This window comes from Callospermophilus lateralis, chromosome 5, assembly GCF_048772815.1.
Source record: "Callospermophilus lateralis isolate mCalLat2 chromosome 5, mCalLat2.hap1, whole genome shotgun sequence".
NCBI classification, from domain to species: Eukaryota; Metazoa; Chordata; class Mammalia; order Rodentia; family Sciuridae; genus Callospermophilus; species Callospermophilus lateralis.
In genome coordinates this window covers 99,951,794-99,974,174 of record NC_135309.1, presented here as the reverse complement: position 1 = coordinate 99,974,174, position 22,381 = coordinate 99,951,794, and the positions used below count along the sequence as shown (strand labels likewise).

The 22,381-nt window shown below is 33.5% G+C and overlaps 1 protein-coding gene across 2 annotated transcripts in view; it reads right to left on the bottom strand.

Moving 5' to 3' along the window:
• The window catches only part of Edil3 (EGF like and discoidin domains 3), a 395,904-nt gene that overhangs the window by 130,537 nt on the left and 242,986 nt on the right, over nt 1-22,381 (bottom strand). For both annotated transcript variants that reach the window (XM_077109390.1, XM_077109391.1), the window contains one exon: nt 10,689-10,870. In XM_077109390.1, coding sequence (XP_076965505.1) covers nt 10,689-10,870 — 182 coding nt within the window. The remainder of the gene's footprint in view (nt 1-10,688; nt 10,871-22,381) is intronic.

The window sequence follows — 22,381 nt, the reverse complement described above, 5'->3', positions numbered from 1 at the left end:
GGAATTGGTAAGAATACAAAGTAACCACGACAAGTATTATGCATGAAAATAATAAGTTACAAGAACATATAAAGAAGGACCACATCTAGTCCAGGGTAGTGGGGTGATTGGGAAGGCTTCCCTGAGGAAGTAGTGCCTAGACTTCCTCAGGAAGGAATGACTGGTATATGGGAAATGCTGAATAAATATGTCATATGAATAAATGAATTTGTGAATGTAAATGGAGTTATGAATCATTCTGGAAGATTCTTTTTCCAAGCCTGGAAAAGTTTCCTTCTTCGAGTCTGCTCAAAGAAGTCCCCTATGGCTGGAACTCATAGAGTAAATTCTCTTTATTTTCCAGAGCATAACTGTTGATTGAATTAAATCAAGTGGCTTTTTCCCTCTCCAATGTCACAGAATTAAGTAGAATGTTTTCACATAAGATGATTTGAAATGTTTTATCTATTCACATAATCCCTATGTGGACATACAAAACCTGTTTATTGTACAAATAACTCTACAAGTAGCAACTCAACAAATAGTAGTTCACATATCACAGATTTGAAACTAAGAAAAGCATTCTAAACTATATTAGATAATGTACCCTTCTTTCACAGTTTGTGTACATCTTTCCAAATCTAGGCTAATGCACCTATGAAAGGAAAAGCTAAGATCCATTGGCAATTATATTAAAATGCCTGTCTTGTTTGTTCTGTGAGATAATCACATTTCGATTTAAGAGCTTCTTGAAAGCTGCCATTATGTTCAAATACCAGCTTAGGTTAGGATCCAGCTAGGGAAAATCTAAGATAGTCACATCTACTTCTAAAATTCAGTACTTTATCTCTTAATGGCACTAATGATAGTAATAAACTAAAGAGACCTGAGTTTAATATAGTTGTTTAAATCTGAGAAATGAAAATATAAGTCACATATTATAAACACAGGGAAAAATGCTTCAAAGCTATTGAAGCATTAAGTATATAATAGAAGCAACAAATCTGATAGTCCATTTGTGTAAAAAAAAAAAGGAGAGCTTTATTATTTTTTCAAGAACCCGAATCATAACAAAATAAAGCAATCTATTCTAACTACACCAATGTTAGGCTGAACAGCTACGATTTTAATTAAATATATCAATTCTGGTGAAAAAAGCAGCAGCAACAACATTAAAAACAAATACATGAGTAAACGTAACCAACATGTGATATAAAAATAAAATGCTCTGGAAAACAAACTAATGGAGAATGGATTCATTTATTCATAAAGTCAAAGTTCAGTTCATTTCTTCCTGAGTCCCACACCAAGGTCCCCTCCTCCCTACCCAGGGAAGCTGTCTAAAAAAAGATTTTGGTAGAAATGAAAACAAGAGAAAACTAAATTTTATCTTGGGATTCCCATTTATTCTTTTAAATATCTCTTTCAACTCTATCTCAGGGCTCCGGTGTAGCTCAGCTGGTAGAGCATTTGTCTAGTGTGAACCAGGCCCTTGGTTCAATCCTCAGTAGCAAACATAAACAAACAAACAAACAAACAAACAGAAACCCAACAACAACAACAACAAAATCCCCCCAAAACTCTAACTGACATTACCCAAAGTCCCTTCCACTAGGTGTAGCCATGGGACACACAGAGGCCCTTGGCAAATAAGCAGAAGCAACATCTGGCAATGGTGCAGCATTGTAGTGTTATCTACTTTTAATCCACTTACACTCTATTCAAAGTATCATACTCACTTTTCCAACTTTATACTGAACACCATTATCAGGATTTTCTTCAACTGAATAAAAAAAGTTGGCCAACTCCTTTTCCAGAGATTTATATCTGTGTTAATGATACCACCATCATTACCTGGAGCTGTGTTTAATTTTTCTTAATTTTTCTCCTTCCTCTAACGCACAATTTAACGAGTTGTTAATGCTGTACTCCCAAGCCCTTTACCATTTCATCTTTATTTTATTTAATATCTGCCAATCTAATTCAAGACCTTCTTACATCTATCTACCTCTGGGCAAGTCAGGCTGGTTGGTAAGCTCCCCTCTCTCTACTAAAGTTCAATTCAACATTTATTCAATGAAAATTTACTGAATTCTTCTTAGTACTAGGCATTGTGTTGGGTACTCATAATACAGACCACTAACAAGTCATTTTCTTAAACTGACAGTGAGTATGCTGCTAAAATCCCATCAGTAGCCATCCCAAAACAACCTTAGTCTCAGTCTGACCATCATGTGTTTTCACACTTTTGCAGATGTTTCTTTTTCCAGAGTTCTTCCTCCTCTTGCTTCTACTTATGCCCAGCTTTTCAGTATAGTAAAGCTTGTCCTTGATGGTCCTGGAGCTTTCTTCCCTCTTCCTTGTAACTTGTTCATCCTGTTGTCTGCCTGGAATAACTTCTTCCTTAATGCCATTCTTAAAGATGCTGAATATGCTAAATTCACCTTTAATAATTAAAATGTAAATGACTTTTCAGTGTTTTCATTATAGTCTGATCACATGGAAAATAGCAACTTCTCCTTTAAAGATTCCTAAGACACAACAGAATTTAGCAATGAAACATTCAAAGCCTAGTCTTTAATGGGGATGTAGATACTTTTAGAATCCTTTTGCTTTTTAATTATGACTTAATTATTGAAGGCCTTGTGTTACAGACAAAAACCTTTTAGAAACAATTAAACATTGCCATTTTCACTTTTTGGAGGAATATGAATTTCTAACTAAGGATGACACAAATATAGGCAGGTAAATAACAAAATAGCACCAAGACAGCTCAGAAAGGTAGGTCTTGGATTTGTGATGTCTTGATGCCATTCACTCCCTTGAAATGTTTCACACTGCCAGATGTTGAGGCAAACACCTATAATCCCAGGGACTCTGGAGGTTGAGGCAGGCGAATCACAAAGCCAGCATCAGCAACTTAGAGTGGCCCTAAGCAATTTAGCAAGACCTTGTCTCAAAATAAAAGAGAAAAAGGGCTGAGAATATGACTGGGTGGTTAAGCACCAGTTGACGGTACATAGAAAATAAATAAATAAAGCTTCATACTGATATCTCATTTTGAAGAGCAATATGCTATTCTTCAATATCTTAGTTTATTTAATTAAATTTGCTTTTAATAATAAAAGACAGACCCTCCAAGGTAAAGTGTGTCTCTTTTGCTATATTGTGAGCTTTATCAAGGCTATGATTATCACATTTTCTTATCAGGATCATTAACCTGATAAATTTCTTTGAGGTTTCAGCTTCACAGGTAATGAATGCCCAGAGTTACCACTCTTGACATACTAATTCAGAAACTCTGAGGATAAGGACCATGTTTAAAAAGCTCCTCAAGTAATTTTAATGTAAAGTTTAAGAACCATTGCTCCAGGCTAGACGTGAACTACTTGTTTATGAACATGTATATATTTTATAGGATCGGATAGTTACTTTTACAAATTTTAAGAAAATTCAAGTCTCTTGCACACCCATTATATGCTAGCGTACAGTCCCCCCCAAAAGTATATGGGAACTACCAAAAGCTGTCAAAGAAAGGACATTGCAGAAGTTATAAATAGGGTAGAGATGGTCTCTCAGAACAGCTGCTAGAGTTGGAATCACAGCAGTGTAAAATAAATACCAGTTTAGTAAACTTAGCCAACTTATCTTTATATGCCCATTTTCCAAATCTGAATTATGGGGATAAGAATGATACTGATTCAATGTAATTTCAGTCAAAACAGCTGAATTGGTACATAGTGCTAAGCATTAGCTGTTAGGTCATAAAGCTAACATGCAATACGGTAGGCAACAAAGCTAATTTCTAAGCTAAGTATAGGAAAATATATGTCTTTTTTGACAATTAAATCTAACTACACTCATTAGTTTTAAAAAACAGCATACTCCTACAGATAGAAATAGTTTCAAATTAATTGCTGCCTCAAGAAAATAAAGCTTTCAGAATCAGGCCAGGTGGCTTGGTACTGGGTCACATTTTCAACACAAGGAGGTTTTCAGGGAGGCATTGGGGCAGAACAAATTAGTTCAGTGTCTACTGTGGAAATAAGGAATTCCTTCAGCCCAATCCAAATAGTAATCCTACTAGTTCCCAGAAGATAAACATGAAAAGACAATCAAACCTTTAGTTCAGATTGGCACTTTTCTCCTGCTTCTCAGCATTTCTCACCTCCAGGGACTTGAGGACAGGCTGTCAGTAAATCTACTGTGTTTCTGCAGGAGACACTATGCAGCTCTAATTGTTGCATTAGAGGCAGTGAGTGGGCGACTCTAATTCATTAGCCATGTCTCCCATAGGCAGGTCTCATAAGCAGATTTAATGCCTTAGGTTGAAGCTGGATTCAGAGTCACAGGGGAATACAGAAGAGTGCACTTAGATATATAGAAGAGTTGCAATAAGAAACACTGAATGATAACAGGAACTCAGAGTGCAATCTTTATTCCTGAGTGCCAGAAATAGGGCTATGTAGCCCAGAGGTTGCATAGCTGGTCCATGTAAAGAGACATGCAGAGGGAAACAGAGGAAATTTGCCATGAATACAGACAAGGTACATTGGAAATCCAGATTTTTTGGATTAAATTTTGGAATTTTGTGGTTTTTTTTCGGGGGGGGGGGGTAAAAGAAGAGAGTTGCTATATTCAGTTAATCTTTTTTTTTCCCATTTCACTCCAACAGTATCATAAAAAAAATAACTTGTAATATTCATGAAACAATGGAAACTAACTAAAACACAGGCATCTAAAACTAAAACTTTTGTAAATACAAGTCAATTTAGAAAAGTTTTTCTCATGGTTAAAGTATATAGCAATAATAATGAAAGAGTGTTTTATCTAAGCATAGTTTAGTGAATTATCAAAGACTTTAGTAGAGGCAAAATATTGTGTTAAAGTAAGTCCCTATAAATCTATGTTCTGCATTTTATGAGTGATAATATAACATACGATTTGTTTGTCTTTGAAATTTTTGCAAGAGTAAAATTTCACTGAAAAGATACTACCATTTAAAAATATTAACTTTTTTTCTTGCCTTTTTTTTTTTTTTTTTTTTGAGGTACAGAGAATTGAACCCAGGGGTGCTTTACCACTGAGCTTCATCGCCATTTCCATTTATTTTTATATTTTTTTTTCCAAATTTTAGACAAGATATAAGTTGCTGAAGTTGGCCTTGAAATTGTGATCTTCTTGCCTCAGTCTCCTGAGTCCCTGAGGTTATAGGCTTGCACATACCAGACTAAAAAAATTTTGAATTAAATTCATTTTAGAGGGAGAAGATACATTTATATTAACAATAGTACTGTCCAACAATTCTAAACTATTAGAAGCTAAAATAGAAAATTTTAATAACATTTTAGGAATGAAACAAAAGGGATAGGAGAAGGTGAACAGTGTGATGTCTTGTACACAGTCTGTGAGTAGCAGACGTCTTGACAAGCATTTTACAAATATTACACATTCCTGTCTAAGGTTACTTGTAAGAGTGTCTTGTAGTGATTAGGAGTCAAATGCAGGCCACTGGGATTTATAGAAGTGTGGTTCCTCTGTCCCTAGACAGGTGAGATATTCCCTGTGTTCAGATCATTATATTACATGTGGTATCAATAAATGTATACCAGCTGAACAGAGTGTCTGAATTCTTTGGCATTCAACTACTCAATACAGTATGATCGCCATGTGAAAACAATCCCCATCTTTTCCCTTTTCCTTTGTATCACATTCCTTATTCTCTTAATAGTCGATTACATCTATCCAACATAGTTTTTATACAAGGTACTATTGTAATGAATTTAAATCAGGTTTAATCCTTACTATTAGTTGATTACAGGATAGGAGGCAAGGAAAAGGCAAACAATGACTGTGAAGATATTTTAGCTGCTATGATGGAAATATATAATTGACAGAGTGAGAAAATAAGAATGTAGGCACTTCTATCTGTGGAGTTAAGAGACAGGAATTGCTTCCTATAGAAGGCAATAATGGGATGAACTCAGAGAAGATTAGCAGATGATCAGTACAGGAACCATGTGGTGCATGTGCCCAAGCACAGCAGCATAATAAGTCACATGAATTTGAGGAACAGCAAGAAATCCAGGTCAGTGAGGCCTCTGGTGCTGCAAGTCAGGAAGGAGGCAGCTCAGAGCAGAGGAAAGATTCCAGGGGCAGCTCCTTTTCTACTAAAGCACAATTGCCATGCGGGTAATCATGCCCTGTAGCTCAAGGAATCTTGAGTTAAGATTCAAAACACATCTTTGAAGGCTGGTAAACAAGCAATATGAACTAGGATGGCATAACTGTGGTATGTGACTAGAAAATTCCAGAACAAATACATGATTTTTCAGTATAGAGACATCAAGTCATTTTTAATGCAAATGCTTTTTAATTAAACAAAAATGTTTGTTTTAAAAATGCATGACTATGGATGAAAATTCATTTCTAATAAAAAAAAACTTAAATGAAAATGGCAAATTTCCATTCAGGATCACAGTTTTTACAAAAAGATCATTAGAAGTAGCAATGTATTAAAGTCTAGATAAATTAGCCTTAGAGAGGCATTTATTATAACAGGACTACATTTGGGAAAGTAGTTTGTATTCAGGAAAAAAAGAATACATTCTAAAACATTTTTCAATTGAATGAGAAGATAATTTAGATGGATTAAATGCTAGATGATGCTGGTTCTAGAACTAGAAAACAGCCGGAAAAATGAAAAAAAAAAAAAAACACCTTTAATTCTGGACTTTACAAAAATTATTTGTGTACCTTGAGGAGCCCCAGGTATCTTTAAAAACCAAAAATTTTTCACACACATGTACAAACTTTTAAAATGAAACAGATGATTAGTCTATTTTTTGGTAGCATTCTCAATCCCACTCTGAATGCTTAAAAAAAAAAACCCAAATTATTATTTGTTAAATAACAACAAATTATTAAGTATTATTTTGATAAAAATGCAAAAGTCAGATGATTTTGCTTTTGACTATTTTAAATTTTGTAACAAAGAGGAATCCAAGAGTCATTTAGGAACTTTAACTGACTCAAAACAACCATAAAACTTTCTTGTGAATTGCTACCAAACCTGAATGCACTTCTGATAAAGATACATAGCTTGGGGATATCTCTCCCTGGTTTAGAGACTTCATTGAGCTGCCTATTTTCCACTGTTTTTCCTTATTTTACTTCACTGTTCTTTCCTCTCTGCTTCCTAGTAGTTATTGGTATTTGTGGTTGGAACAACAAAGTGCCCAGATCACCAAGCAGAGTGCTTTTTACTTTGTTTATCTTTTTACTCTAACTCAGGCAGTACAAATCCAAATGTAGTACAAAATCCATTGAGACAGGTTTTTACAGTGTAGTCTGAGGATGACCTGGAGGAGATCTGGGGAGCAATCCAGAAATTTCTATTTTTATCAAGTGACCTATGATTTCTGTGCACATTAAATTTTAAGACTTAGCTATCTTTTCCCCTCACAAACTCTGTGGTTTATAGAAAAGGGACATATTAAGAGCATAGCCACATTTTCTTAAAAAAAAATTGAGAAATAATTTAAAACAGATCATTCAAACCCTATTTTTCCAGTGATAAAATACTACCAACAAAACTAATAGTAAATTAACTTTCAAATTAAAGTTTGATATGTATTACACTATATTATACCTATCAAATATATCAGCATGCAATCATCTAGTTATGTATTATTATAATGGAAATTTTGCTCTTTGTATTCCATAAATATTATGTTACTCTAACTTTAAATTTAATAAAGTTTCCACTAAAATATTATGATTCAAATGGAATAGTTAGCAGACCATGTAAGACAAAGCCAAACATTGTTTATGGTTATTTTTGCCCTGTTCATTTTTCTGTTTCCTACATTCAGCATATCTGAAGGCACTATTTATTTTTTCTAGTGACTAGTAGAGGGTAGAGAAAAGAACACACATTCATTTGGTAAAATTTTGTTAAATGTATGACGAAATGGATGGCTAGGTAGTCAATGCATATGCAACCAAAATCACCTTAGAGATTAAAAAGAAATAAAATTTTAAAATTGCTACATATTGTTATAAAAGAAAAACCTCACTATTAGAAAATAGATAATAGTCATATTAGCTAACTGTACTTAGCAAAACACTCAAAAGTTTTCAGTAATCTTTGTATTTTTCATATGAGATAATTAAAGATATATTTATGTCATTGGGTAAGGTTGATATTTCAAATCCCTGGGTCAGAAATAGAAATTTACATTCTAGAAAGCTAATGAACTAATGTTTAATGTGGTCATTATTTAATAGTTGGAAATAAATCTCAGGGAGAAAATAAAGTTCAGAAAAACTTTGAAAAAGAAAAAAAGAAGTTTTGTATGACTGCATTTTCTCTACCAACTCTTTACACACAGAAACAACTTTGAGCATTACTATCAATAATCATATGTTGAGCATGTAAATTTAAAGTGGTAATTTCAATTTTCATTTTATCAACACAAAGAAGAAAATAAAGCTGAATACTGCTTAGTTAGTCAGTGTCAAACACCCGAAAGATTATAGGAATACTATGTTCATTACAAGTGAGTTTATATGAAGTTTGCAAATGTTTCATTTGAAAAACTAAATAGAGATAGAAGATTTAAGTGATAAGAGAAATTAATGATGAATGCTCCAATACTGAAAGTTTGGTACATGACTAGAATTCTGAATCTTTGAAATATGATTTTTCTTTAAAAAAATTGATGAAGTTTTTATTTTTAGGAAAATAACTAGGATAATAAAAATTATTATTAAAGAATACAATAAAAACAATATTCCTTGAACATATCACTAAACAGTCATTGAGTAGCAATGACAAATTTTTAGTTTTTCATCCCACTATGTGTAATTTCTTCCTCTAATAAAATGTTTACATTTATTTTACTATTTTTCCTCTAAGAGTTCATTATCATCTTCAGAGAAAAAGCAAAATCATCATCATTGTTATCATTTTTGCCATCAACTCACAGCCCTTAAAAGGAAGTTTTTGTTCTGTTTACAATAATAAATTAAGTTAAACTACTTTTAGATTAAATGTCTCTGAGATGATCATGTCTTATTTTCTTGAAATTATTTCCATATATTGTTTCTGGAATAAAGAAGACAATTACATACTTTGAAAGTCAGAATGATGTACTGTGTTATTGAACAATAAACCAAGGTGAGATAAAGTGAAAAATAAGGACATAAAATGTAAATTTTTTTTTAATTCTATCATGAGTGTGATTCTGCAAATGCAGTTCAGAACTATCAACTAGATTCACTAGAAGTGTCTCTGGAATGATTATTTATTCTGTATCTCTTTTAATGCTGAATTGGGTTTTCAGTAGCCTATAATCAAAACTGTATATGGTTGGTGATTTAGCTCAGTGGTAGAGTGCTTGCCTAGACTAGGCAAGGTCTTTAGTATGTGTAAGGTTCATTCCCAGCACCAAAAAAAAAAAAAAAAAAAAAAAAGAAAGAAAGAAAAAAGAAAAGAAAAAGAAAAAGGAACAACAACAACAACAAACCCCTGTAGATGTGCCATTTTCTATATCTGGAATTCTCTTTGCACACATGGGTATAGATTGAAAAAGTCGGGTGCAATATAGGAAGAAACTTCTGAAATGCATGCAAAAAAATTCATAAAGGACTTTAAGTAACTCTACATAGCTGTTTATATAAAATAATTTTATATATAAGGACACATACACATCCTCATATACATATATGTGAACTACAAGCATTCCCAAGAAACTTCAACAAAAAAAGTTTATGAAGGAGATTTTGGTGCAGTTCCTAAAGTTTAGAAGTCTTGTTATTTTGTCAGAAATCAATTTTCCTTTCTATTAAAACAAACTGTAAAGCAAACTTCATGTTTTTTGCACTATTTATGTCACATCAGGGACTTCCATGTTTCTCTGACTCAAAATATGTAGTAGACAGAGAAACAGATAAGCCACCTAATCAAAACTCTGTAGCAGCTCCCCACTCCAGTGAAACAAAGCCAAAACCTTTTAGAATGATCCTGTGACAGAGCCAACTCACACTAAATTTGAACAAATCCCTCTAGCAACTTTTAGTTGTCATGAATTTCTACATGCTGCTCCCTGGACGCTCATGTAAGCCTTTGATCATGCTCTTTCCTGGTAATCTAATCTCTATTGAAAACACTTCCAAGGCCTTCCTCAAAAGCTGTCTTCCCCATGTATCTTTATAAAGATAATTAATTACTTCTTCCTCTGACCTCACATATATTGGATTTTTCTTCCCTTCAGCACATATCAATGACTAGTTAGACAGTTATAAAAAGAGGGTGTTGAGGTATTATCATAGCCTATATATTTTATATTTTTACATGTGGAGATACTTCTTAGAAACAGAGAAGAAAAAAAGACATTTTTTTTAAAAAAAATTCTTGTAGTTTAAGGTGCTGCTAATATAGTGTGGATGAGAAGGCATCCATCTTAAATATGACTTAAGATAGTGCACTTATACCCAAGACTTCTAACACTTTGAATCCCCTGAACACACTTTCAAGTGGAACATGTACTTTTCCTTCATTTTTAGAGTCTGTAACCAATTTATGCCCTTAATTACATCACCCTTTCCTCTGACTATTAGGAAGAGTCATGATGAATTCCTTCTTGTTTTCTCTGAACAGTGACCCAGGTCATTTGGACAATCACTGCCTCCCACATCATTGTTACCTGAATCCATGGCCATCTGTCATTTTCTGCAGCTGTCCAGGCATTTATAAGTCCCTTCTTATTCAGACGTGCATAGTAGGGATACCACTTCTGGAGACCAAAAAGAGCTCTGTGGGTGGATGAAGCTGTGATTTGCTGATTTGATATGATGCCACCTTCAATTCCCAATGGGCCTGAGCATTCTGGGAACAAATCAGAAAAAAAAATGCAAATGTATTAGAAATAATACATATGCAAAACATGGTTATGATTTGATAGGAAATATTTGAAAAGTAATTTTAATTTGTACATCCATGACATTTAAGTCCCAGTGGACTGATCTATATTGATTCCTACATTAAGGAAATAATTCTTGCTTCTCTTGAAGCTTTTTTTCCCTATGTTTTGGAAGTGGCCTCTAAATAGGCACTTTCTTTCTGTATTTCTATTCTGCTTGATGTACTGTTATCTTTTTGGTTGTTGATCACGTCAGCAAAAGCATAATGCTCTTAAAAGATGTATTTCTTGTCAATTATAAAAATAAAAAATGTAAGAGCCCCATCTCATATTTTATATTCTCAGAGATTCGTGTGCCTCATAAATCATAAGCCCTCAGCAAATATCTGTGCATCTATTATTTCCTGACCAGCATACAGCTGAGTTTTGGGTCAAAATGATTTTCGTACTAATAGCATATTTTCACTATTATAAGCTATTGACCTGAAATTTTACAACTATTCCAAGTTATCCTTTCACAAAAAGGCATTGTGTAAATTTATCAGTGTTTTGAAAGATTTGTTACCTATGATATATAATAAATTATAGAAGTACATAGAAAAAGTATTTTATAATGAGAGAAGATAATACTGTAATATAAATGACAGTGTGTGTACTCCATCAATAAATGAAGATGCTAAAATATTTATTTTTCCAGTATATTTAGTTCAAAATCCACAACTCGATGTGAAAGTATCTGCATTTACAACTTAAATTGTAAAATTTTCTCTATAAATTTTTGCCTTGGAAATTTGTGAAAATTTCCTAATAAAAATTGACAACACTATAATTAAATAATAATAGATACAAATGATATTTTTGACGATATCAGATGTGTTTAATTCCTAAAATTAGAAATGGAAGTAAATTCACCTAAAAATCATATGTATATATTATATACAGTTGTATATATTATGAATGTTGGATTTCTTAATCATTTTAGAAAATTTCACTAATTTTAAATTTAATTTTAAAACTTCATTGTAAGATTACAATATAACTAACTAATACCTGATTTTCTTAATTTTACCAACATTTTAAACCTTATATTCAAAATTTTGCCATATTAGATTTGAATAATAAATATGAGAATCTTATTATAGAAAATCTATGACAATGTTTTTGGAATTCCTGAAAATATAAAAAGAGTGCATTGCTATCATTATCAGCATATGGGTGTCAACTGGATGGGTGATTGATACCAGCACACATTAATTACTACTAAAGTCCAACATTATTCAGTAATTCAATGTTTGTGATTAGATTGAGTTTGAAACTATAAAATGAAGAATTCCTATGTTGGATTATAATATTTTTAGAAGTAGGAAATATTTCTCATTGATAACCATATTTTCATTGCTATATGCTTCCTTTTCCATTCCATGTTTAATAGTAAGCAGCTTTAGGCACATTATCAACATTTCTCTAGAGACTTTGACACCTTTAAATGTTTTTTTTTTTTTTTTTAAGAAAAGGATGGAAGCATGTGGATAAGTAGTCATCACATTCAGTTTGCACTAATGAAGATGATTAATATAGTAAACATTGTATCTTTTGAAGTTGACAAGAAATAATGTATATGCTCTATCTAGATAACAAAGTATGTTTCAAAAGACTTTAAAACATGTACTTAGAACTTTTCAACACTTTACACAGTACTCTCTATCATTTTGAAGTCATTAAGAAGTCATTCATTTTCAGAATTGTACTATTAGTTGCAGATAATACTCTGATTTTCACATTTCAAAATACTTAACACTAAAATCTCAAATATTGATTCGTCAGATTCTTGTTCTGCTTCCCATTTTAAACTTCAAGATCTTTATAGACTTCATAAAAGCCCTAAGAAACTTTCATGATGACACTCAGTCTGATTTTAAAAACTGTAGGAGACTGACCTTTTAAGAATATTGCCATTAAAGGAGTCTCAAGGATCCTTGTCCTTGCTTTGTGCAATGTTTGGATAGAAAAATGTAGCAGGCAGGGAGGTCATTTATCGTGGGCCATTTATTGTAGGTCACTAAATAGACTGGCAGAGCTACAGAGTCGGGCTTGATCAATTAAACTGCTTGATAGCCTTAGCAAGAACTCAGTGCCATCAGGCAATGTGCATCTGAAGACCTCCTGCTGAACTGGACATCTTCACTGAATTTGCAGCCAGTTGATAAGCAAAAGTAGATCTCAAACCACCATTATTCAGCAAGTCTACTTTGTCAATTCTCTTAACCTATCACCTACCTTTTATTATCGAACACATCAGCAAACCTACTGGCTGTGGGCTGTAGCATTATCATGGAATCCAAACACAAAGAAGTGACTTTTACAAATTTGCATGGTTTGTCTGCCATAAGGCTCCTCGTCTTTATAATGATCTCAATCATTAACATTCATTCATTTTAAAAACATTTAAAGGGCTGGGATTGTGGCTCAGTGGTAGAGCGCTTGCCTAGAATGTGGGAGGCACTGGGATCGATTCTCAGCACCACATAAAAATAAATAAATAAAATAAAGGTAGTGTGTCCAACTACAACAAAAAGAAATTTTAAAAAATTTGAAACATATACACTGACGTGTTTTATTGATCTAGAGCTTTAACAGTGTATCACGTATTGTCCCATGAGGTTTCTCACTTCTTGTTAAATTTACAAGCACTAATGTCCCCAGTCCTGAATTCCATGTTGTAGTTGTTTTCCTTTAAACAAGCTATAACAATTCTACCTACATACTCTATCACCCACATACAGTCAGAAAAGCCCACCACAGAAAACACCACTGTGTGTTTTCTTGAATAAAGCCCGAGTCTGATGTATCAACTTCCTTATTGGCTAATGATCCTTGATTATTTACTTTTTAACAATCTGGGTTATTTTTTTAAAGAGAGAGAGAGAGAGAGAGAGAGAGAGAGAGAGAGAGAGAGAGAGAGAGAATTTTAATATTTATTTTTTAGTTTTCGGCGGACACAACATCTTTGTTTTTATGTGGTGCTGAGGATTGAACCCGGCCGCATGCATGCCAGGCGAGCGCGCTACCGCTTGAGCCACATCCCCAGCCCCAATCTGGGTTATAATAACACTTAATTCACCATTTGTGAGGAGGATAAAGATAAACTGGTTTTCCTTTGTAACTATAAATTACTTAAAAACAAGGAATATGGCTCTGTAAGTTCATTTTAAAGGACTTCAATTGAGGCGTTCCTGGCATTTTAGCCATTTCAGAGCAACACTGGGTTTATTTTACTGCTAAATACTCATAGGCACAGTTTCTAGTACACAGAAAGAGCTCAATAAATATGTGCTGAGCCTTGTTTTTGAGGCTTTTCTTTCTTACTTTTTTGGTAAGCAGTAAACTAATGTGCAAATTAAGCTTTATATTTACTTTACATTGGAAAGTTGTCACAACAGCATCTTTTCTTCACTAATCATGTGGACCACAATCAACTGGATGTCATCATAATAAAAGGTTCAAAATCTAATTTCCTTTTTGCCTGTGCTATCCACTTCCCCAGCGTCCTATTAAACCTAACAGTTATACAAACCAATGAAGGAGTTGCAATTCAGAGTGCGAATGATTATATACCTAAGAGTAAGTCACTTTAAACAATCAACAATAAGATGCTTAAAAAGAAATAACATGGAATTATTCTTTGCCATTACTATCAATAACTGAAGGAAGGAATATGAACAAATGATTAATGATATAATTAATATCAAATGAGAACTCTGAAGTTTGAAAAGAGCATCCAAATGAGTTTCTCACATATCTTCAAAATAATACTTTCAGGAAAAAAAAGGTTATCAACCCTATTTCATAAATGAGGACACTTGTGGGGAGGTAAGTTAACAATGTCAAAGATAAGCCTGCAATTCAGATGAAGTGTTCATGATTCTTCAATGGTCGACTCTGATATAAGTCTGCTGTTACTATATTTGGGGTGAATCTCCTACTACTGGAAGAGGGTGGAAGAATTAATATGGAGGGAATATGAAGAATATCATGAATGGCATTCAGGATAAACAAAGCATTCACAGATTGGGATGTATTAAAACTGTCACAAAAGTAAATATGGAGGATCTATGGTGTTCTACACCCCTTGAGATGTTAAAAATTCACCTGAGACCACTATTGGCCTATGTATTGCCAATTTAAGTGTGAGTTACTGTTTCGAACTCTTTTTATGTGCCCAACCATCCATCAGTCTATTCATTCATCCATATTCCATTCATGTAATTCAGTTTTAAAAATACATATTTATCGAAAGTCTGCTATATAATAGGCACTTTCTAGGCAGTGGTGATACCAAGGGATAAATAAGACAGAAGTGTCTTTGTTGGCAAGGAATTCGTATTTTAGTTGGGAGACAAATTAAAAATATTTAAATAAACAAGAAAAGACCATTAAGTTGTAAGTACTATGAAAGGGGAAAAAAAAAATTTAAAGGAAGGTGGGTCAAGCAGTCATTGATGGCTTTCTTGAGAGGTGATATTAAATCTGATCTCTGAGTGGGAAGCGAAAGCTGCCTACTATGCTACATTTATAGTATTCATTTCCCCAAAGCACTTTCAGTTCAGTAGGGAAGACACCCAGAACAATAACTTTTTTTTTAAAAATAGGATATAGCCAATGATTGTGGATTGGTAGATGCACAGAGATCAATGTGAGAATGGAATGAAAATCAAGTCTTAGGTTCATGGAAAAAAAAATTTCAAAAAAGAACGGGGACTAGCAGAGTAGAGAAGAAACATAAAACAGATACAAGTGGGAAACAAGCTGGTATCATGGGGGTAGAGGTAGTTCAGTGTCATTAGACCAACATGGTTCTACAGTGGAAGTTCAGAAACAGTGTGAAGAAGCAGAGATAGTTTAGATGATTTTGCTGAAGAGATTGTTGATACCACTTAATTCTGTCACTTATGGAGAGTTTTTGAAAGATTGTAATGATGGCCACATTACCATTTATTATAGATCATACCCACTGTACCATGAAAGGGAGAATTAAAAGGGAATAAACTATCACCCCAAACACATAGAAATAGCAGTTGTCTAGGTAAAAAAATGATGTGAGTATAAAAGAAGAGTAAGAGTTAAAAAAAATATTTAGGAAGTAAGAATAGGCAGTCCTAGTAATGATTAGTTGTAGGGTAGAGGAAGGAAATGAAGTATGAGCTTCAAAAACTGCAGGCAGCTCAGAGAATGCGCCCTTTAATCGACATTGGTCAATTGGTGTGTCTAACAAATAATAACAGTGAACCTAATTCCTCCCTTAAAAATCTGTCAAGAGTCATTCTTATTGCTGGTTTGAACATTGTTCCATGAGTTTGTGATAACCACTACCCTGGGCCTGACAGTCTCTATCAACCAGGTTTCAGGGACAGGACTGAAAAGTGAAAATTGTTTCTGCTCTCAAGCTGCCCTCAGTATGTTCCTGACCTGCAACTTCTATTGCTCCATAAGATGGGAACCCCTTTGCAGGGAGGAATTATATTCCTCATTATCTCTAACATCAAACTTCAATTTTAGAAGGCTTTTAGAAAGTATCTGTAGAAGGAATTAATTAAAAAATACAAATGTAAGCAAACGGTACAGATTACAGGTGACATCGTAACATTTTATATAATTCATTTTAAATTTTTTAAAAATCATTTTTCATCTGTACTCTCTAAAGAGTTCAAGGATACAGACGACTTCTATGGAAATTGTGCTGAAAAAGGGGAAGTGCATTTGTTTACTAATGAAAAACAATGAGACTGAGAGTGGAGTGGATCTATTTTTCAACTACCTGCCACATGGCATTACCAGGTATTTCTGAAATACCTCTTCTTTACTCCCACAGTGGACACAGTGGTAATTTGATCAGTGCTGAGTCCAACAGTGGAAGGCAGTAGTGGAATAGAGTGGCAGAACATAACAGTTCTATATTTGTTGGCTGTGAGATCATGTTTATGCACCTTTGGTATTGGCCTTGTTTCTGTCAGGTATGACAATAATCCTAAATTAATGAGTCCATTTAACATTGATTAGCAGAGGCTTTAGGCATCATTTACAGAGTCACTTAACAAAACTGCTTTATCTGAATTGTCTGGGTGGACTGGAAATGCCTTCTGACCTGAGACCTGCTGTTCAGACTAAAACTGAATGAACAATGTCACCTGGGAGGTTGGGCTGGAGCAGCTGGACCAGCTGGTGCCAAGCCCCAAATGCCCTCCTCAAAGCAACTTTGCATGTGAATAAATTAGCTTCAGAGTGAAGTCCTTCCCACTCTGCAAACTCATTCTTTGGAGTGTGGCAAAGAATAGTGTCTGCATTTTATTGATCTTGCAGCTGACAAGTAAGCAGAGCCACAAGATGCCTCACATCTTGCTCCTGAGTGTGCTGATTAAGCCTTTCAAATAAGTAAGATGCACGGCTGAATCTGTAACAGGAATCCACTGCTTTCATTTGCTTTATCTCAGTATCCAGACATCTTCAGAATGAAAGGATTTCAAATTAAAACCATGTAAGAAACAAATCTCCTTTAAACATCTCCAGTCCTCCCTTTCTCTGAGCATCTCATCTTCTTATGGGAGTGAGTCCTCTGCTGGTGTTTAGCATAGCGTGATAATTGTGCTGAACATGAAGATTGGTGAATGAATTACTGATGACCTCCAATACTGCAGAAATTAATGCTGATTCAAATGTAAGCTTCCCTCTGTGTTGTCTAGATCATGCCTTGGCTTCATTTTCCTAATGTTTGTTTTGTGTGAGAGCAGTCTTCAGATCAAGTTTTACATTGGTAAGGGAGGATCAAGGCCACCATCTCTCACACTGTTCCCATAAAAGGAGTCCTGAAGATTTTTTTCTCATCTAAATCGTCATGCATTTGATCTGATTTCTCTCTAGGCAATTGTTTTTCTAGTGTGAGGAAGTTGTATTAGAAGAGGGTCGGGGATGGAATGATGACAGGAATTTAAAAAATTTTTAAATTTAAAAAATTTAAATTTAAAAAAAATCAGAAAGATTGATCTCAGGGAAAGGCCCTGAATGTTCCAGTGTAACTGGAATGGGGAGATGGTAAAGGAGGCTCTGGGATATAGAATGCAAATGTGAAGGTGAAGGCACACACAGCCTTCCCAGTTCCCACTCATTTACACATTTCTACAGAGCATCCTCTGAGGTGTCAGCCTTTGGTCATAGCATTGAGCGTGATCTCCCTAAAAGAACCTGGAGTAGAAATCCAGATATTTGTTTCCCTCCATCCTGGAGACTACTTCTTTGTACCAGGGTACAAATTCAACACAGAGCCATAGCCACCTTGCTTAGGGAAAACCAGCAATTGAAAAGTTAGCAATGTTCTTCCAAAACATCCATTAAGCTTATTTGGATTGCACATAAAATGTATATGCACCTTAGGAAAAAAAAAAGTCTATTTATTTATATCAAATGGGCTTCTCAGTTTAGATAAATGCTAATTTTCTTCATAAACATGAAGGCTTTTTTTCTGTAATATGTGGCCAGGAAAGCATTTCTGCTATTCTGTTGGAAATTGTGTTCTTCTAATTTTCCATATTGGAAGTCTCAGAAGGTGTTCAGGTTAAAAAATGAGAAACAACTACTTGTGCATATTTTTTTTTTCTGTTAGATGACAAACTTCTTGAAGTTATTCCCTTTGCATCATTTGTTTCCAGAGCACTTAGAACAGTGTTCTACAAACTAGCAGTTTTCAGTATTATAGGTTAATGTAGATTAAAACAAATAACAGTATTTCGGAGTTACTTCTCTTCCTTATTTGAAACTGAATTAATCTTTTGAATATAAATATTATCACTCTAAGGATTTATCATACTTAAAAAAATCTTTTTTGGTATGCTGAAATACTTATAAACATGAGTCAATTCTTAGAGGTAGAGGAAATATCATGATTAAAATGAAAATTGCATTTATGTTACTAATTCAATTATCAGCAATCTAGCTACTTTCCTATAAAATGTGGTTATGCTTTTCTTCACACTTTGTTATCTCAATTCGATTATGATACATTATCAGTTTAAATTAATTGATTTGAATTCAGGAAAAGTTAAATTTATGAATAAGCTACATTACAATAGGAAATTATCCACTATTATTTCCCCATGCTGACTTATAAGAATATTGCTGCAGAATATCAATGTTATTTAAGTAGTAGGGCCTATGCATTCTAGTGTTCAAAGGCCATAATTCTTATTGAGATAATTCACAAAAGTCAACACAATCTAATAAGATTATCATTCTACCACAGTGAACAGTGCTCCTGGAGGACAAGAGAAGAGAGTGTTTTAGTTTGCTTAAGATGCAATTTTTTTTTTTTCCAAAACAGAAGAGCATATGGGGTTTTCAAGTGCTAAGTGCACTTTTGCAGCCAGGCAAGATTTCAGTAACTTGTACTCAGGATTCCACTTAAACTGCACATCCATCTTCTACCAACTATGAAGATAACAACATGGTTTGATGAAACATTTGTCTGTATAGTCAAAAGCCTGCAATTCAAAACCAGTAGCTGTATATCTATTCTTGCTTTCTGACAAAACAGGAAAGAGCTAAAAAGGGGTTTAATGCCAAGGTAAAATGCTAAAGAAGGGATTCAGTTGCTTGAAGAAGCATGAACTGAATACCAAATGTAAATATTCAAGCATTGCTATGCAGAAGACTCCTTTTTGTGCTTTTAAGTTATTTATATCTTTTAAGATTTTTTGGCAAATGTATATCTGGGTAAATGATACAAGGCATTTCCTCTGATGTTTTGTTATAAAGCAATATTACTGGCATGTCAGACACTGATTTTTATTTTTGAGATAAATCATAGTTTCAAATTCAATTACCAGCTCTATCTATCCATCTTTTCCATACAATATTGTTATACTTTTCTTCACACAGGATGTCATGTCAGGGTGAGTTTGAATTCTCAGTGTTCCAGAGGTCAAAAGAAATCCAAGAGGTGAAACAGGAAGCCATTGCAGATGACAAGGTATAGCATAATGAGCCCTCTCTAATGTTAGAACGTGTTGAAAACTCATGGGACAAATGATGAAGAGCCAAATGGATCCTGAAAATGTGTAGAGGATGATTGGTTCATTTGAACTGTAAACACATGTATACTACATATTTCCTCTTAAAAATGTAAGGACATATTTGTTTAATTTAGAAGATAAACACAAAAAAATGTACAAAGAGAGAATTAAAATTTTCTCTTTCTCTCTTTCTCTGTTTCTTTTTTTGGGGGGCAGGGGGATGCTGAAGTTGAACTTAGGGCTTCACGTATATTAGGTGTTCACCCTTCCACTGAGCTATTTAACTAAACCCACAGCCTAGGGGACTCAATATTTTTGTAAATGATTTTTACATCTGCCCTTTAAGTCACAATCTGAGCTATTTATTTTTTAATTAAAACATATCTCTCTCTAATTATATTCAGGATTTTCAGAATAGAGCTGGAACATAAGATAAATTTTTGATAATATTAATTTTAGAAAATGAACATGCCTACAGACAAAAAATATCACAAAGTTTCTGCATATTGTATTCATAAATGGCTTTTGTTGTCCTGAAAGGGATAATTCAGTATAGTATTCTGAATGATACTGAATGTAAAGCTGCTAACACAAAGGACATTTTAGTAGTTTTGTGGGAAAAACTTTCTAGGAGAATTTAATAGAATAACATATTAATTATGAATCTGTAGAAGCTGAGCCAGTTTTTCATACATTATCTCTCATTCAACAAAGACTCATACCAGATCTGTTTTACAATGTAAAGAATATGAAATATTCTAGAGAAATAGTAAATATGACTCCGGATTCTTTTTAAACTTATAAAGTATATTAAAATAAACCTTGATATTATGTCATGTCCAAGTTAAATGCTTATTTTTCTTGGAAAACATTTGCAGAAAAAAACAGTATCTAGAATTTGTATCAGCACTACTAAATAATATAGACAAGTAAAGCCATTTAAAAACCTCAAGTCTGTATTTACATTTTCAGTTGCTGAAATAAGTATGAAATGTTAGCTATGTTGAATAAAATATACATAATGGAATAAATTGCTATTTTCTGACATATCATAATAGAATACATTACTCTATATAACTCAGCATAATTATTAAAAAGACAAACAATATGTTTCTTATAAATATATTAAATATAATACAGATGTAAATTTTTAAACTACAAATAGTCCTATGTATGCTCATCATGAAGTTGTAAGTTTTGAAAAAAATTAGTCAAAATTAGAATTCTATGCTTTTTAAAAACTTAAAGAAAAGAGAACTTCATGTTTCTCTCACTTTGGAATTACAGAAAATATGAGGTTCTCCAGAAGTTTGCATCTTGTAAATGTTGAATGAGCTCACCACCCTCATATGTTAATTTCTATCAGGATTCAGGAATCAGGTAAGACCATCAGCCTCAAACATAAGATATTGCATGTCATTAAACCAAAATGGAGATAGGAGAATTAATTTCACTTCTGAAATAATCTTGTATAAGTGAAAATAATAGTGACTTGCTTTTCTTGAAAATATTTTTTTTTGTAGTCAAGTGCTTAAAAATAGTAAACACAAATATTTTCTAATTTAATAATCACAAGGACACAGTAGGACATAGTGACTGTTTCTAATATAAAGAAAAGATAAATTGGATAAAATATACAGAACTAGAGAAACAAATTCTACTTTACATTAATAAGAAAATATTTAATCAGTTGAAAAATTTTCCTCAATTACCATTAACTGTGTGAACCATAAATTGCTTAGGCAGGGGGTAAGGACAACATATCCCTCACATCTTAGTAGCTTGAAAAATTATCAGTTCATTTTAATAAAAGTGGCAAAAATAAAAGAAATAATAGAAACATTCATTTTAAGTTTGGTTGTTTAAAGTGCATGACTTCATTAGATCATAAAATTTTCAAATGTAGGCAATATTTTACGAAATAACTAAGATAACAAGTATAATGTTATGCAACTTATTAAGTCTTGGCAAATTTTCAATTGTGTCAGTTCGTGGAAACTGCTCTTCATTTTAATTTTGGTTATGGGTGTGAAGGTAAATATAGTTCTAGAAGTCTCCACTCTGAATAGTACTGAACACCACCAACAAGATGCCCTGCTTCATTGAAGACTGAGTTATGAAATGAAGGAGGTTTGGGTTTGAATTCCTATACCAACCCTTACTAGCTACGTGGGCTTGGGGAATTTGCTTAACGTTTCAGCAGTTTCAGATGAATCCAGTTTCCAAAATTTGCTGCACATTAGGATCACATAGGAGGCTTTTAAACATCCCAAGGCCAAGATGAATCTCAGACTGATTTAATCAAACTTCCTTGGAGTTGGAGCCAGATAACTTTATTTTTAAAAGGTCTGAATAATGCCAATAGAACACAAAGTATGTGAACTGTGGGGCTAATCATGAGTATACCAGGGACTATAA